This window comes from Podarcis raffonei, chromosome 5 (genome assembly GCF_027172205.1).
Source record: "Podarcis raffonei isolate rPodRaf1 chromosome 5, rPodRaf1.pri, whole genome shotgun sequence".
In the NCBI taxonomy this organism is placed as follows: Eukaryota; Metazoa; Chordata; class Lepidosauria; order Squamata; family Lacertidae; genus Podarcis; species Podarcis raffonei.
In genome coordinates this window covers 75,852,252-75,867,666 of record NC_070606.1, presented here as the reverse complement: position 1 = coordinate 75,867,666, position 15,415 = coordinate 75,852,252, and the positions used below count along the sequence as shown (strand labels likewise).

The 15,415-nt window shown below is 39.8% G+C and overlaps 1 protein-coding gene across 2 annotated transcripts in view; it reads left to right on the top strand.

Moving 5' to 3' along the window:
• The window catches only part of PLOD2 (procollagen-lysine,2-oxoglutarate 5-dioxygenase 2), a 59,324-nt gene extending 56,767 nt beyond the window's left edge, over positions 1-2,557 (top strand). For both annotated transcript variants that reach the window (XM_053390196.1, XM_053390195.1), the window contains 2 exons: positions 392-517; positions 1,937-2,557. In XM_053390196.1, the coding sequence (XP_053246171.1) occupies positions 392-517; positions 1,937-2,092 (282 nt within the window). In that variant the 3' untranslated portion in view covers positions 2,093-2,557. The remainder of the gene's footprint in view (positions 1-391; positions 518-1,936) is intronic.
• Positions 2,558-15,415: the final 12,858 nt, after the last annotated feature.

Below are 15,415 nucleotides of genomic sequence, written 5' to 3'. Positions count from 1 at the left end.
AGTCCTGTGTGCAGGTTTCACACAGGCATCAGGTTAGCGGCTGTGAAAAAAGGATGCTGGACTAGGATGAACTGTTGGCCTGATCCAGTAGGCTCTTCTTATGTTCTCATGCTCAGGAGCCAAAATTAGACGGCAAGTATTATTTATTCCATTTATCAGTAGTTTCCTATGAAGTATGTGCTAGGTGAACTCTGTGTCTGCAGGCTCAGAATCTTTAAAAAAGGAAGAGAGAGACAAAAGTTGAGGACATCTGGAAGTGAAGGAGTTATTATAAACAGTGGGTGGGAGGAGATCCATGACAGTAAATCACAGATATTTATCATCACAGGGAGTAGGCTTGAGGGATTCCCATGAGCTATCCTTTCTTAACTGTCCTGTTATTTCTTTATAGGGCCATGCCTTGCTGAATTTTGTTGTGAAATACACTACTGAGAGACAACGTTCCCTCAGACCTCATCACGACTCCTCAACATTTACTATCAACATAGCTCTCAACAAAGTGGGAAGAGATTTTGAAGTATGTTTGGAGCAAATCTGTTTATTCCAGCAATGGCTTTCAACTTCTCTGACTCATTTCCCACTAAGCTTGCTTAGAAGTCCCAAATAAGAAAATGACACCACAATGATAATTCTTGGTTCTTTTAAAGTATTAGAACAGCATTTCTTTCAGTGACAGTATAATTGCATCAAGCTGCGGTGATACGGCAGTTTAAGCAGACAGCTGTATTCAGTATTGAAATCAGTGATAGGATTATTTTGTATGGCTGGTGAAATATTTTCCTCTGAGGAGTGTCTTGTTGGAGGAGGAGATGGAGCAGATCCCTCACCAAAAAAATTGCTTTCTTGAAGGATCATGTTACAAATAGTTTAAGACAGTGGCCAGCAGAAGGTAGATTGCAGAATGATTTGCAGTAGCTGGCACATGGCAGCAGTAAAAACAAAGTAGATACCACATCCCTCAGTTTTGCACAGGGTGGTTTAAGGAATAGAGGCAAAGTTCCCTTGTCTCTCCAAGTGGTATGACTTGTTGCCTTGGAAACCACCCCCTCCAATCTTTTTCCTCTAGGTTGTTACCTGATTTCAGATACAGCATTTGAAGGGATGGAGTAGGCCTAGCGACCTCCCACTACTGATGCCTAGACTAGAAAAGCTATTGACCTGGTTGGCATGTAACGCTAAACCAAACAATGGCTTAGCACAGGCTTCCTCAGCCTCGGCCCTCCAGATGTTTTGAGATTACAATTCCCATCATCCCTGACCACTGGTCCTGCTAGCTAGGGATCATGGGAGTTGTAGGCCAAAAACATCTGGAGGACTGAGGTTGAGGAAGCCTGGCTTAGCATAAACAAGCACATGTGTTGATTCTTGGCATGCAGATCACAGCTGCTGCTGCTGCTGCTGTGCTATCCAGCACTAAGTCATAGTTTGTGTTAGTGCTACATCCAAAGCCGGGCTCATGATTTGTTTCACTCCGGACAAACCATGAGTTGTAACCCAAGTTTGTTCTTGGTTAACTGCTTGTGGGTTTTCTGGGATAGATAAACTACACACCCAGGTTTGAATACAACACTAAGCCAAACCATGGCTCATGCCTGGGTGGAACAACTTCAGGATCAGGTGAGTAGTAGTAGCTGCAACCTTTGCTCCTGGAACACAGATGTTAAGGCATGGTTTGACTTAGTATTTGATGCAAAGAGGGCCAGTATCATCTATCATGCAATTTCCACAATGAGGTTGACCTATATATGAATTAGAATGGGGAAATGCTAAGGTGTGTTATTGTTCAAATGCAGTATATTCCTGGTGTAAATTAATACACTTGGGATTGATTGTACTTCTGATTATTGTCTTGGGCTTTATACCAAAAAACCCTCCCAGTGTCTATCGATTTCTGCCAGATGGTGATTTAAAGACTTTTGTTTCTGATTTTTTATAGGGAGGTGGATGCAAATTTCTGAGGTACAACTGCTCCATAGAATCACCCAGGAAAGGATGGAGTTTCATGCATCCAGGAAGACTTACCCATTTACATGAAGGACTTCCCATTTTGAAAGGAACAAGATACATCGCAGTATCATTTATTGACCCTTAATCTTATTTCCCTGGCCTGTTACAGACAACGTTTGGCAATCTATGACAAACTCTTATTTATAGTTCTACTCCCAGAAGATGGTGACAAAAGAAACTTCTTCTAGATTGCTGCTTTGCTTTGGGCTAAAAGAATGAGCAGGAAAAGAAACCCAAACTGTTAAAAAATAATATAAACCTTCAAGCATCTGATCTGAGCCTTGAGTTGCAAAGTTAAATAATTATAATTTCGCTCCCTTGTGAAAAGGGAGTCTAAAAGGAAAGGGGAAAATCATTGATGCCAATGATCTATAAAACTTTTCACGTGGGTTTTCCATCCATTACAATAACTATGAATATGTCTTTTGTACATATCTTGATTAAAGAAAGAAATATTTGCATATCCAGCTATCTATGAATGTTCTTCTAAGAAAGAAGTGAATGATAGATAAATGCAAAGCATTGGCAAAAATACACATATGGGTACTTTTTTTAAAAAAAGCCTTTAAAAGAAGAAATCCTCAACTTGGAAATCTTTTCTTCTCACCAAGTGTCCTTTGATCAGGCTGGGAACTATTCTGCAACTTTCTTTTCATCAGTTCAGTGCTGGAAATCCAAGCTCTCTTTTTGCAAACTTCCTAATACCAAGATGTCTTGGGAAACCAAATTTGTCTACTCTTACTTGAATTTTGTATCAGGAGATCAAGAAGTTGAAGTTGCACTTTTATAAAACGTGCAGGGTTTTGACTTGCCTTTGTTTTTTAAGGGATCAGTTTAAAATTATTCCTGCTGTGCCTACTGTTTGTAATTTAAAGGTTACACTTGAAAAAAAAAGAATGTTGAAGCATGAAACCTGAGGTGCTAAAATGCACAGATTTTCTAAGTTTTATGGAAAATAAAGAAGTCTTAAATTAAGAAAAGTTTTTGGTGTGTCTGCTTTTAAAAATATGCAGTGTTTGGTTTCTGTTTTATAAGCAGAGTATGATAGCTTTTATTACATTTTGGAGTGTGTTCGGTAAATTGACAAATGTTTTACATCTTAACAAACGTTTTACTTTTCAGAAAAGCTGTTTGTCTTGCATCCCCCCCATCAACAGCCACCACTGTGGAAAATATGCAGTAGTCTAGCTTGCTGAAATCTACAGTAAGAAGAAACCTAACCTACTTTTCAGGGCAGCTTGGTTGTTTCCTAGTTTACAATTTCCTAGTTTACAGACTGCAAAAGAGTGCTGGTTTAGTGGATTCTCAGCTCTGGCCAGATTCCTTTAAATGTGAACTCTACCAAATGACTGGCCTCTTTTAATAAGCTTTATGCTGCAAGTTATGAAACTCAAACATCTCTGTGTGATCGTGAAAGTGATCTTTGTTTTCATGAGGTTATTTTTGGCATTACACTGTGATCTGTTGGGGTAGCGCAGCACTCTGTGGTGGCCCACCTAGCTGAGCTACCATAAAAGAACTGTATTTATTAAAACAATCTCTACTGAACTCCAGGCAAAGTGCTTCAGACTGTTTGAGCAGGCCCTAATGATTAACTGTTGGAGCTCCCAAATTAAAATGAACAATTTTATTTACATTGCACACCCCCCCCCCAGTATGAGTGATTTATGATGTATACTTTTGCTTCTGCATTTAGTCATTCAAAATACATTTGTTTTTATAATAATGGTTCCAAAGTTCAGAGCCCTATGGTCTGCATAGCCACCAAACAGCCATTTAGTCAGTACAGTGGTACCTCGGGTTAAGTACTTAATTCGTTCCAGAGGTCCATTCTTAACCTGAAACTGTTCTTAACCTGAAGCACCACTTTAGCTAATGGGGCCTCCTGCTGCCGCCGTCCCGCTGGAGCATGATTTCTGTTCTCATCCTGAAGCAAAGTTCTTAACCTGAAGCACTATTTCTGGGTTAACGGAGTCTGTAACCTGAAGCGTAGGTAACCCGAGGTACCACTGTATTATCATTTAATAATTTATTCCCTACCTTTTTCCCTGACAGGGACTCAGTCACCACTGCCAATCACCATTCCAGGCAGGGCTCCAATATATTATGTTCCACAGGTGTTATTTTGTTTTGCTCAAGAAAAATAAATGAACATTAGAACATAAGAACTTGCTGGATCAGCTTAGGTACCTTTAGTTACCATGTGAAAATGTTTCTCTATAACCAGGCCTTTGGCTGATTAACATTCTATGGCATTTTAAATGTGTTTGTGAGAGGAGGGTTTATTGGTTTTGCTTTGTTTTATCATGTATTTTGTGTTCTCATTTTGTATTTTTATGCTGTAAACCTGTACTCACAGTGACCACTCAGATTCTTGAGGGGAAGCCTCAAGAAGGACTCAAGGACAAGAATACTCCCCTCTCCTGTGGTTTCCAGCATTACTGGTATTCAGAAGCATTACTTTGGTGGAGTACAGGGTCAGGTTTAAGGTGCTGGTTTTGACCTTTAAAGCCCTATGCAGACTAGAACCCTCATACCTACGGGACTGCCTCTCCTGGTATGCCCCGCGGAGGACCTTAAGGTCCATAAATAGCAACACTTTGGAGGTCCCAAGCTTCAAGGAGTTTCAACTAGGGCCCAGGGCCTTTTCAGCACTGGCCCCGACATGGTGGAATGCTCTGTCACAAGAGACTAGGGCCCTGTGGGACATCTTTCTGCAGGGCCTGCAAGACGGAGCTGTTCCACCTGGCTTGGACTCACTCTGACCCCTTATATGGGATTTGGTATATAAATTTTCCCTTGGCTTTTTTGCTGGCCCATGTAGGACCAGCATGGATAGCTGGCTCGGGTGAATATCTGATGTTTCCTCCCTTTATGGTCTTTATTTATGGGCTACTACTAAAATGAGGCTGCATTTTAAGCTGTATTTTAATTAACTGTTTTTGTTTGTTTGTTTGTTTTCCTATTACATTTTATTGTAATTTATTTTTGGTGTTAGCCACCCTGGCCAGGGAGGGCACGATATAAATAAAAAAAAATATTATTATTATTACTGCCTCTGACCACAGTAGCAGAGCATAGCCATCATGGCAAGTAGCGATTTATAGGCCTATCCTCCATGAATTTGCCCAATCCTCTTTCAAATCCATCCAAGTTGATGTCGTTGACTGCCTCCTGTGGGACCAAGTGCCTGGGTTTAACTATGCACTGTACAGAAATCCCCCAATGTAGTCAAAAGGCGGAACTATTGGCCTGCCTGGCATCACTTCCTCACAAATGACTTTGAGGGTGCAATCTTAATACTTGGTGGGGAGGCTCAAGGCTTGGCAGAATGGCTGATCTGCTGCCACATCCAGATCCCTGCTGCTTGCACTGGCTTAGGATGGAAGGTGAGGAGCAGGAAAAGTCTTCATGTTTTCCTGGCACAGATGCCTTAGGTCTGCCACTTTTCTGGCCTTGACTCCAAATGGATGCTGTGAACCTGATTTAAAAAAATTAAAAATAAAATAAAAACAAAGTTGTAATTCCATGGTCACCACATATGACATTTTAACCTGCAGTCCTCAAGTCAAATTTATTCTGCAGCAAGCTCCTTAGAAAACCTCTTTATCTGGTCTAATCTGTTCCACAGCTTCTAGGTAAGTAGCAAACAGAAAAAGAGGGGCAGGGAGGATGGGGAATGGCTAAGCTGACCTCCTTGCTGGCTTCCAGTCCTTCATATCATTACTCAAGTCTGTGCAACTGCACCAAAACCATGCTCTAGAAAGGTTCCAGATGCAAGGATCATGGATGCCTCCACTCTCTAAACTCAAGACTTTTGTCAGTGGTGGACCTTGGCACCTCAAATTTCAGTGATGTCCTACACAAGGCCAAAATCCATTGCCCCCTGCCTCTCACCGTCCAGTGAACTTTGTAGTTGCAGCACTCGCTGCAGCACCCCAGAAGCGCTGTGCCTGATGCAACCAAACTGGTTGTGTTCCCCTAGATCAGCCTTTGCTTCTGTACTTCTTCCAGACATGATGAAAGACAAGAGGGAAACAGTGGTCAGGGATGATGGAAGTTGTAGTTCAACAACATTTGGAGGGCCACAGGTTCCCCATGGCTTATGTGAAAAATTCATTTTAATGACTGCAGTTATATTCCTAGTACATATTTATGTTTGGTACATTTCGTTTCTATTTAAATATGAGTATGTATAAAAATATGAGCAGACATTACACCTATACAGAGTTTTAAAAATATAGAGGTTGAGTTTACACAGTGTTGGTTTATCTGAGCTTTAGGAATAGGGTGAGCAAAATAAATTCTTGAATTTTTTTGTGAACTAAAAGCAAATCATTCCTCTGTATTTATTTTAAATCTAAAAGGAACCAAGCCACAGCATTGGGGAGGTGGGGCAGAATGCATTTCTATTTAGGGCTCCTGAGGAGAAGAAAATCAGAATCCTCCCATAACTTCAAAGAAGTTATTTTCTGATCCAATATGAAAGTTTCATAGTTTCCACAGGAACAGATGAATGGAACTATTGCATGACCAAATGCCCAGAAAAGGTACGGAAGGAATATAGTTGAAGAACCACATCAATTTTGCAAGGTTTATTTTTGCTACCTGCCTATTCCTGCTTGGTTTATTTTGAACAAATTCAGGGGCATGGTCCACCCACAGTAAGGGAGTTTTCAGCTCCATTGGTTTTTCAGTCTGAGAAAGTTAAATACACACTTAACTCTCTCATAAAATCAATAGTATTTAAAAGTGTGTGCCTTTGTCTGCATTGTGGTGAAGTTTTCTAAGTAAACAAGCTTAAACTTAATAGCAAGGAGTCAGGTGTTCAACCCAATAACTACAAAAAAAAAAGCTTTTCCAAACCATTTTTCCATATTTTTGTTATATTTCATGGCTTTACTGTACTGTCTGTTAAAAAGTCAGTTTTGAAAAGGGGTTTGGAAGTCTCCTTCGTTTTCAGCAGGGTTAAGAAATGTCAGACATGATGTGAAGGTAAAGTAGAACAATTTTTCAAGAAGGAACACACAACTCTACAACCTGCTACAGATTAAACCTTAATGTCTGCATTAGGATTTAGTTTTACTTACACAGCACATCCCACTTGGGCTAAGACTTGCCTTTTAATTGTTTCCAACATAATAAGCATCACTGGGTGCATCTATAACAAGTAAAACTTTTTTTATTTTTATTATTTCAAAGTGTTGTATATCACAAACAGGTCAGCTTTCCTCTTGCTGAAAATCATTCACATGCCTTTTCTTCTTTGCACAACCAGGGTCATACTTCACTTCCTCCAATTAAATCAAACTTTATTTTTAAGGAAATTGTCTAGCAATGCAAGTACAATGTTGTAAAATGCAAGTACAGGAGGAGATGAAAACCGACTGACCTTCAATTTACTGATGATCAACAAAAACAAAATCTCCAAATAAGGATTAGCTGAGGCCAGGGATCTTATGAGTTGGAAGTTGGCTGTGAAATCCAAAAAGTTGACCAATGGGATGCTCTGTTTTGTCATGCAGCTCACACACAACAAGCAACAAACTTCCTTGTTGGAGTGTGTGCTTTTTTAAATGTCAACTGTATGAAACTGGCTGCAAATATCAAACATAAATAAATGAATGAATGGCTTTGACATCTAGAAGAAGAGATACATGTAAATCAAGTCCTGTCAGCTAGTCTCTATCTTATCCTCAATATATATTTCTTGGGCATAGAGTTTCTTCATAGGCTGCCGAATTTTGCCACCGCAAAGTTCCATTGACCCCTTTCCTATATTAGACTTTTTCTTGAGAGAGCTTTCCAAGAGCAAGATTATTTATATAGGACATATTTGTATTGAAAATATTTGCCAGTTTCCCCACAGGAGAGTAATGAGTATCTGTTACTCAAATTTCTGGAGACACAAACTGGCCTCCAGTTTAAATTTCTGCATGGTCTGACTCTAAAGAAAACAATCGATGATCATATTTGTATATCCTACACTTCTTCAAGAGAAGTTATGTGAGAAAAGTTATTTTCCTTTTTTAAAAAACCAAACTCATCCTTCTGAAGGGGATTAATGGGTAACAGGTGACTCTGTGAGCTTTATGGCTGAGTGTATATTTGAATCTAGGCCTCTGCAGATCCAGTCCAACACCCTATTCCCTAAAACAAAAATTTTTTTTCCTTCCAGTAGCACCTTAAAGACCAACTAAGTTAGTTCTTGGTATGAGCTTTCGTGTGCATGCACACTTCTTCAGATACACTGTATCTGATACCCTATTCCCTGTACAACATTGCCTGTCCCTATCCAAGTAAGGCAGTGCAATTATTGAACAAAGGCACTACAAACAGCACCTCAATTTTGAAAACACCCATGAAATAAGTTGACCTCTTCTAAAATAACTGAACAGGCTGTTCATTGCATGTTCTTCCATTGTAAGATCTTCCCATGCTGCTGGCCATGTGCTGAGGAGAAGGAAAGTGTTCTTGAGGTTGCTCCTATTCCTGTTGATATTGTCAGAACTAACACTGACCTCTTTGTTTCCTCAGCAAGATAGCTGTGAAGTACCCTTCCCATGTTTCTGCATAAGTCTGGGCCTTAGCCTATATCGGTACAGACCAGAAGCACCAAACTTTTCTCTAGGTCTTCACCAAGCCTTGCCAACAAGAAGCCACTCTGTGCAAGCAATTGGCTCCAGGGACAGGGACAGGTTCATAGAATGTCCATAAAGCAGATTTGACCAGACCATCATGAAACTGCACTGAGAGGACACAATTCAGGAGGTGTGGTAAGTGGAAGTTTCTTTTTTCTTTCTTCTTTCACTCAGCAATTTTCCCTTTTATGGAACTGCATTCAGCGAGAATCCAGTCTACGTGTATTGATCACTCTTGCTGGATAGGGTGATTGGGCAAAGTTTGTAGTCATCTGAAAAGATTTCCTTCCAATAATTAACCGTACAAATGATTTTAGTGGAGAGAATATATTAAAATTCAATTGAGACTTGGCATGGCTTCCTAAGCCTGGAGGGGGAAAGCACAATATTGAAATTGCAATCAATTTTTTCTACATATTTAAAGATTTTCTCTGCATGTTGATTTGCAGTAATTAAAATCCTGTAGTAAAATGCAGTGCTCGGTGTAATGAGAATTTTTTTCAGCTCATTATTACAGAGGATAGATCCAGAGAACCAAATAATTAAATGCATGATTCTTATTCATTTTGCTGAATCTATTAGTAGGAGTGAAACTTTCCTTCCTGATGCTGTTTCTGTGGAGGAGGCAGCGCTGTAACCCTTTCTAGGGATGTAGGAAAAGTTACACAAACATTTTCAGTTTGCAAATAGATCAGTGCAACATGTATGACAAACTATTTTAACAAGCCACACACTAAATATAAACATGAGTGCTAAATGTAACTGGAGCATTAGCAAGAACATGACTATATCATGAATGTAACCATAAATGACTATTGAGGGACGCAGGTTCAACCATCTTTCTGTTCCATCTGAAGCAAGTGAGGTGCTAGACCAGGGTTTGGGGGCAGTGAAGGGCTGGCTGTGGGTCAATTAACTGAAGCTGAATCCTGAAAAGCAGAGGTGCTATGTGTTCTCAGGTCTATGAGGTGGGAACACAAGTCTGTTTTGGATAGTGTAGTACTATCCTTGAATGTGAAGGTCTGTTGCTTGTGGGTGCTCCCGGATCCAGCACAGACCTGGAGACCAAAGTGTCCTAAGTAGTTGGGAGTGCCTATTTTCAGCTATGCCTGGTTCACCAGCTAGAGTCCCCTTTGGACAGAGGTGACTTGTCCACTGTACTCCTTGTGCTCCACATTGCATTATAGCGACACACTCTATAAAGGGCTGACCTTGAAGACAGCTCGGAAACATCAACTGATCCAAATTGCAGCAGCCAGATTACTGGCTAGGGTTCCATTTAGAACTAAGTAACTGCTCTCATTCTGAATACAACACGCTGTATTTTCAGTCTAGTTGCATTTCGGTTCACTTGCTAAATTTGTTAACCGTTTGAGAAATTTCTTTGTTAATCTCATTTTCCCAGGCTTATTGCCAGCAACTCCTTCTCCCCAGGCTTGAGCACACTTCTTCGGATTTGTCATTGATGCTTAAAATCAACTCCACTGGAATTTCTCTTTCATTTGCTTTCTGTTTGATAATCTTATTTCATTGACTGCAGTATTTAACAGGCATTAGTCTTTTTTATACGTTAGGCCCGCTGCTTTCAATTGCTCTGCATGTTGGGTTGACAAGAGTAACCCTCTGTCCACTTCAGATCTGCAGATAATTGTCAGGGGTTTTTTCTTTTAACATTTGATGATGGGTTGTTCCTTTAACCCAGATCTTTGCCCAATAGACCATCTAGTCTAACCATCTGCTTCAAAGCACAGCATTCTGTATGACCCCAGCAAATCTTTTCCCAACTATTCTTTGTGAAACACCTCCAAAAGACAAACTCTACATTCACCAGTTTAGGGCAGCTGGCTATTTAACAACCTTTAGGATACGAAAGCTTTGACAAGGCATTTTTTTAAAGCATGTGCCCGGAGATGCTCAAATCAAGGAAATGGTAGCTTCTGGATTAAAGGTTAAGATGCATCAAAATAAACCATGAGAAGGTCTTATTCCATGAGGATAAAACTATTTCAGATATTAATATTGTGTAGCTTGAAGCAATTGGATGAATAAAAGCTGACTCCTCTTGGAACAAAAATTGCCCAGATCCATAAATATGTTCCAAAAGCTTTACTCACAGAACTTTCTTCAAAATAGAACATAAAACAAATAATGACCAAATAGTTGTGTGATATCATGTGCATGTCCAGCACAGGTAAAAATTGAAATAGCTCTAAACCTTGGCAACTGTAGTTCGTGAAAGATCTCTCAACAACTCTTAGCACCCTTAACAAACTACAGATTCTTTGGGAGAAGTTTTGGCTATTAAAGTGATATAAGAGTTAAATGTATAGTGTAGATGTGACCAGAATCTGAGGAAAAGAAGAGTCCTTCCTCATCACTGGACATGTGTGCTACCACTGTCTTCTTGACCTAGAAGTCTTCTAACCAGTGTTCCATAGGGAAAGTCCATCTAATTTTCCAAAGAAAATGCCTGGGTCTTTCTTCAGTGACTTCCCAACACTGTTTATTTGTCTTTTTAAGCACAAATGCAAAGAAGTGCACATTAATATTCTGTTGAACTGATTTTTTTCTTGAAAAATTTCCCTTTGTAGCTGTTCTGGATTTTATAGTCAAAATTATGCTCACTAAGCCCTTGGACATGCCAAAAGTTGTGTGTGTGTGTGTGTGTGTGTGTGTGTGTGTGTGTGTGTGTGTGGCCACTGTTAATGTGAATCACTTTAACAGTGGGAATAAATATATCAAAGTTCTTTTTATCAAACTGAGCTGTGTAATAAAATAAAATAAATGTTGGTACACCTTTGGGTTAGCTTGATCTTGCCGTCAAGAATGCAAACTGGGTACAACTGTCAAGCAAAACATGCTACAATAATAGTCTTAATTTAATTCATTTAGTGGTTGCTAAAAAAATTACCATGGCAAGCATTGAAAAGCTCTGTTAAGTGTAAAATAAACAACTAGTAATTGTAGCCTGTCCACAACAAAGATAATATGCTCAATGTAAAACAAATAATAGTATCAGTTTTGGGGTCATGCCTGGAAATTGCTGTTAACAGTGGATCATCTGATTTCCATTACCTTTTTAAAATTCTTTGACTGGAGCCATAAAACATGATTTCAAAAACAGCACATTAGAAAGCTCTTTCCTTCATCTTGATAACTGCAATTGGCAAGCTGTTTTTTTTTTTTAAAAAAAGCTTCTGTTGGCAGAGGAACCCCATCAAGCTATGTTCTGAGGTTGGGATTCCAGATGCATACAATTCTAAATTGGGAAAGGACCTCAAAGATCATGTAGTCCTGTGGTTCCCAAATGTCCCCACAGACCACTTGTAAATTGCTGGGGGTCTTGGTGGATCTCCTAATGATTTTTTTTCTGCCTGTTGTAAAAAATAAATAAATAGGGAAGTTTTTAATGCTTGATGTTTTACTATGCTTTTATATTTGTTGGAAGCTGCCCAGAGTGGCTGAGGCTGTCGTGGTTTTGCTCCATAACAATCCAGAGCAAGTCACAACACTTATTTAGCAGAGTAAATATGGTGCAGGGTTCCAAAAAATAATTCAGAGGCAATCAGCTTCATCCAGTATTATTTACTGAAGGCAAATGAGCATACTAGTCACAAATCAGATGGGTGGGGTACAAATAATAAAAATTGTTGTTGTTGTTGTTACAGTTTCAGTACCCGGTGTTAGATGCTGTATGGTTTTTAATTGTATTTTTATTGCTTTTTAAAAAATGTTGTTGTTGTTGTTTAGTTGTTTAGTCGTGTCCGACTCTTCGTGACCCCATGGACCAGAGCACCCCAGGCACTCCTGTCTTCCACTGCCTCCCACAGTTTGACCAAACTCATGCTGGTAGCTTCGCGAACACTATCCAACCATCTCATCCTCTGTCATCCCCTTCTCCTTGTGCCCTCTATCTTTCCCAACATCAGGGTCTTTTCCAGGGAGTCTTCTCTTCTCATGAGGTGGCCAAAGTATTGGAGTCTCAGCTTCAGGATCTGTCCTTCCAGGTAGCACTCAGGGCTAATTTCCTTAAGAATGGATAGGTTTGATCTTCTTGCAGTCCATTTTTAAAAAATACTTCCACGTATTAAGAAATTGCATTCACTGTTGCATTCATATCCCAGTTTCAGTCTTCCCACAAGCATCATTTTGGCCACAGTGAGAACAGGATGCTGGCATTATCTCCCAGAACCTACCTGGAGATGCCAGGGATTGAATCCAGGATCTTTTGCATGGAAAACTGGTACTCTACCACCGAACTACAGCCTTCCTTGAGTATTAGTGGGAGGAAAAAGTGGTGGTGATGGAAGAAGAGGCAAACAGACCATCAGTTCTAGGGCGAACTAGGTGTGCTTTTATTCCTATTGTCTGGCCTTGCATGGCTGATGTTTTCATTTTCAACAAATATCTAGCAAGGATGCCTTCCAGTTCAAAATCATGACATGAAGGATGGAGTCTTGAACTCTTTGCTCCTGTCCCAATCCAAGTCAGAGACTCCGTGCAACTGTTCTTCTCAATGAGTGGATTGTACCAGTGGGAGCCTTCTTCCCTTCCTTAATCCAGAGAAGACACAGAGAGCCCCAGTTTTGACTCAGGGCAAAAGGTTCACTCTCCCTTCATCTCTCTTGGCCATGGAAGGCTGAACTACATGAATAAAATTCATGTCTTTGACGCACATTTAGCTTTGGGAAATAACAGAAGCCTTGATATATTGAGAAGACTGCCTTAGTAGACATTGTACATCGTCTGTCCAATGCTGGGCTTTCTCGTTTTAGGAGGTGCCAGAATTTTCACAATATATCAGCAACAGCAGAACAAACCATCATGGCCATGTCTTCTTGTCAGTGACACTTTTGCAAATTACAACCTGGCTGATATAAAGAATTTTTCTCCAGGAATTTCACCAGTCAACTGGAGAATATTCAGTTGGAGGCTGTTGCTCATTTCATTGTACATGCCTGCATCAATTGAACTGTTGCTCAAACAGAATTTCTGTTTTACTGGGATTGTTTTTGGCATGTTTCCCAATTCATCCCTGCTGAACTTTTTAAAAGAAAAAAGAGTCAGGAATTAAGTGAGTAGTGCTGCCACAATATATATATTTGAAAGAGTGCAGAAAAGGTCCCTTATAAAACAAAACTGGAGTGTTTTGTATTTCACTCCATACCATACCATGCAATCCCTGGCTATTTTGTATCAGCAGGAGAGATGGAGGTCATAGGCTAGATCTGGTTTTTCGATCTATTGTACTCATCAGTTCTCTTTCTCCTGACAAGTACATTGCCCAACTGAAATGTTGGGTCAAGGAAAGTCTTGCTTACAGAGAAGGACTTAACAATGTTGATATTAGTTTTTTAAGGTTAGAGTGGTTTCTCCATTGCATTTTCCTGCAGTGTGTGTGTGTGTGTGTGTGACAAAATTGTAGAGTTGGAAGGGACTGAGAGGGTCATCTAGTTTGACCCATCCTCTAAAAGAGTGGGTGAGCACTTAATTGCCTCAACCTCATAGATATAATTCGTGGGTTGCCATCTGATTTCATTCTGATCTTAACTTGATTTTAAGCTGTATTTTAATTGATTGTTTGACTTTATGTTTTAATGTATTATATACTTTGATGTTAGCTGCCCTGAGCCCAGTCCTGACTGGGGAGGGCGGGATATAAATAAAATTATTATTATTATTATTATTATTATTATTATTATTATTATTATTATTCAAGCATTCTTTTTATGTGATAGAGAGAGATCAGAGAAGAAGAGGGTGGCTGCACCCCCTTCCATTACATTGTCATCTCTGGCCCCCATTGGGTATGGCAGTTCACCATGCAATTTAAAACCATGTGTGGAACATGAGCACCAAAACAGCCAGCCTGTCCTTTCTCTCCTTCATGCAATTCTAATTACGGGGGGGGGGGGGGACTGAATGTCTGGAATTGTTATTGATGCCACAGTTTCAATCTGAAACTATAGCACAATCTTTTTTAAAAATAGGATTCTTAGAAATTTGAGGGATAGATTGGATCCAGTGCTGGAAACCAATTTCTGTGGTTCGTGGTGCAATTGGAATAAGCCATTGTCTCCGTGCCATTTGATTATGTTTCTGTGGGGTATATACATTCCTCTGTGTGAAATACGGATTCTGCGCAAAATTGGCTAAGGACTTTTTGTTTATAGGCATTGTTGGGCTGCCAGATGTGTTCTTGATCAGGGAAATTTACACTGTTGGCTGTAAATTATGGCAAGGCTGCCTTCAGGTGCAAATTATGCGTATACAGACACTTGGTTTGCAGGCATCACAAAGTGTCTGGAAAACTGGCGTGAATTTCGAAACTTGGAGTGGTGCTGGAGCTTCCCAGTTCTGCTTCTGAGTCATTAGCTTTGTCTACTGTGTGGAATTTGCTCCACAGGCTGGAGGCCCCCAAAGATTTTTCTGTTTACATTCAAGCAAAAAATGAAAAAGAAATATCAGGTGGTCAGTTTTGTGCATCTTGTTATTCAGAGTTCTTTCACACTTTCTTTTGCTATTCCCTTGGTATGAGATTCTTAGCCTTATTAAAGAGTCTAATACTGTCCCTGTTTAAAAGAGCTTATTTGTCTAGAATACAAGTGAAGTCAGAAATCTCCTATCTTAAGGCAACTGACTAAAGACACCTCTAGTATTATAATAAGTTTCGGAACAGAACTACCGTTCCTAATAAGGCTCAGTATCATCTCCACCACCGCAATAACATAACATCACCCTATACTATGAGTGTGTTCACAGAGTCA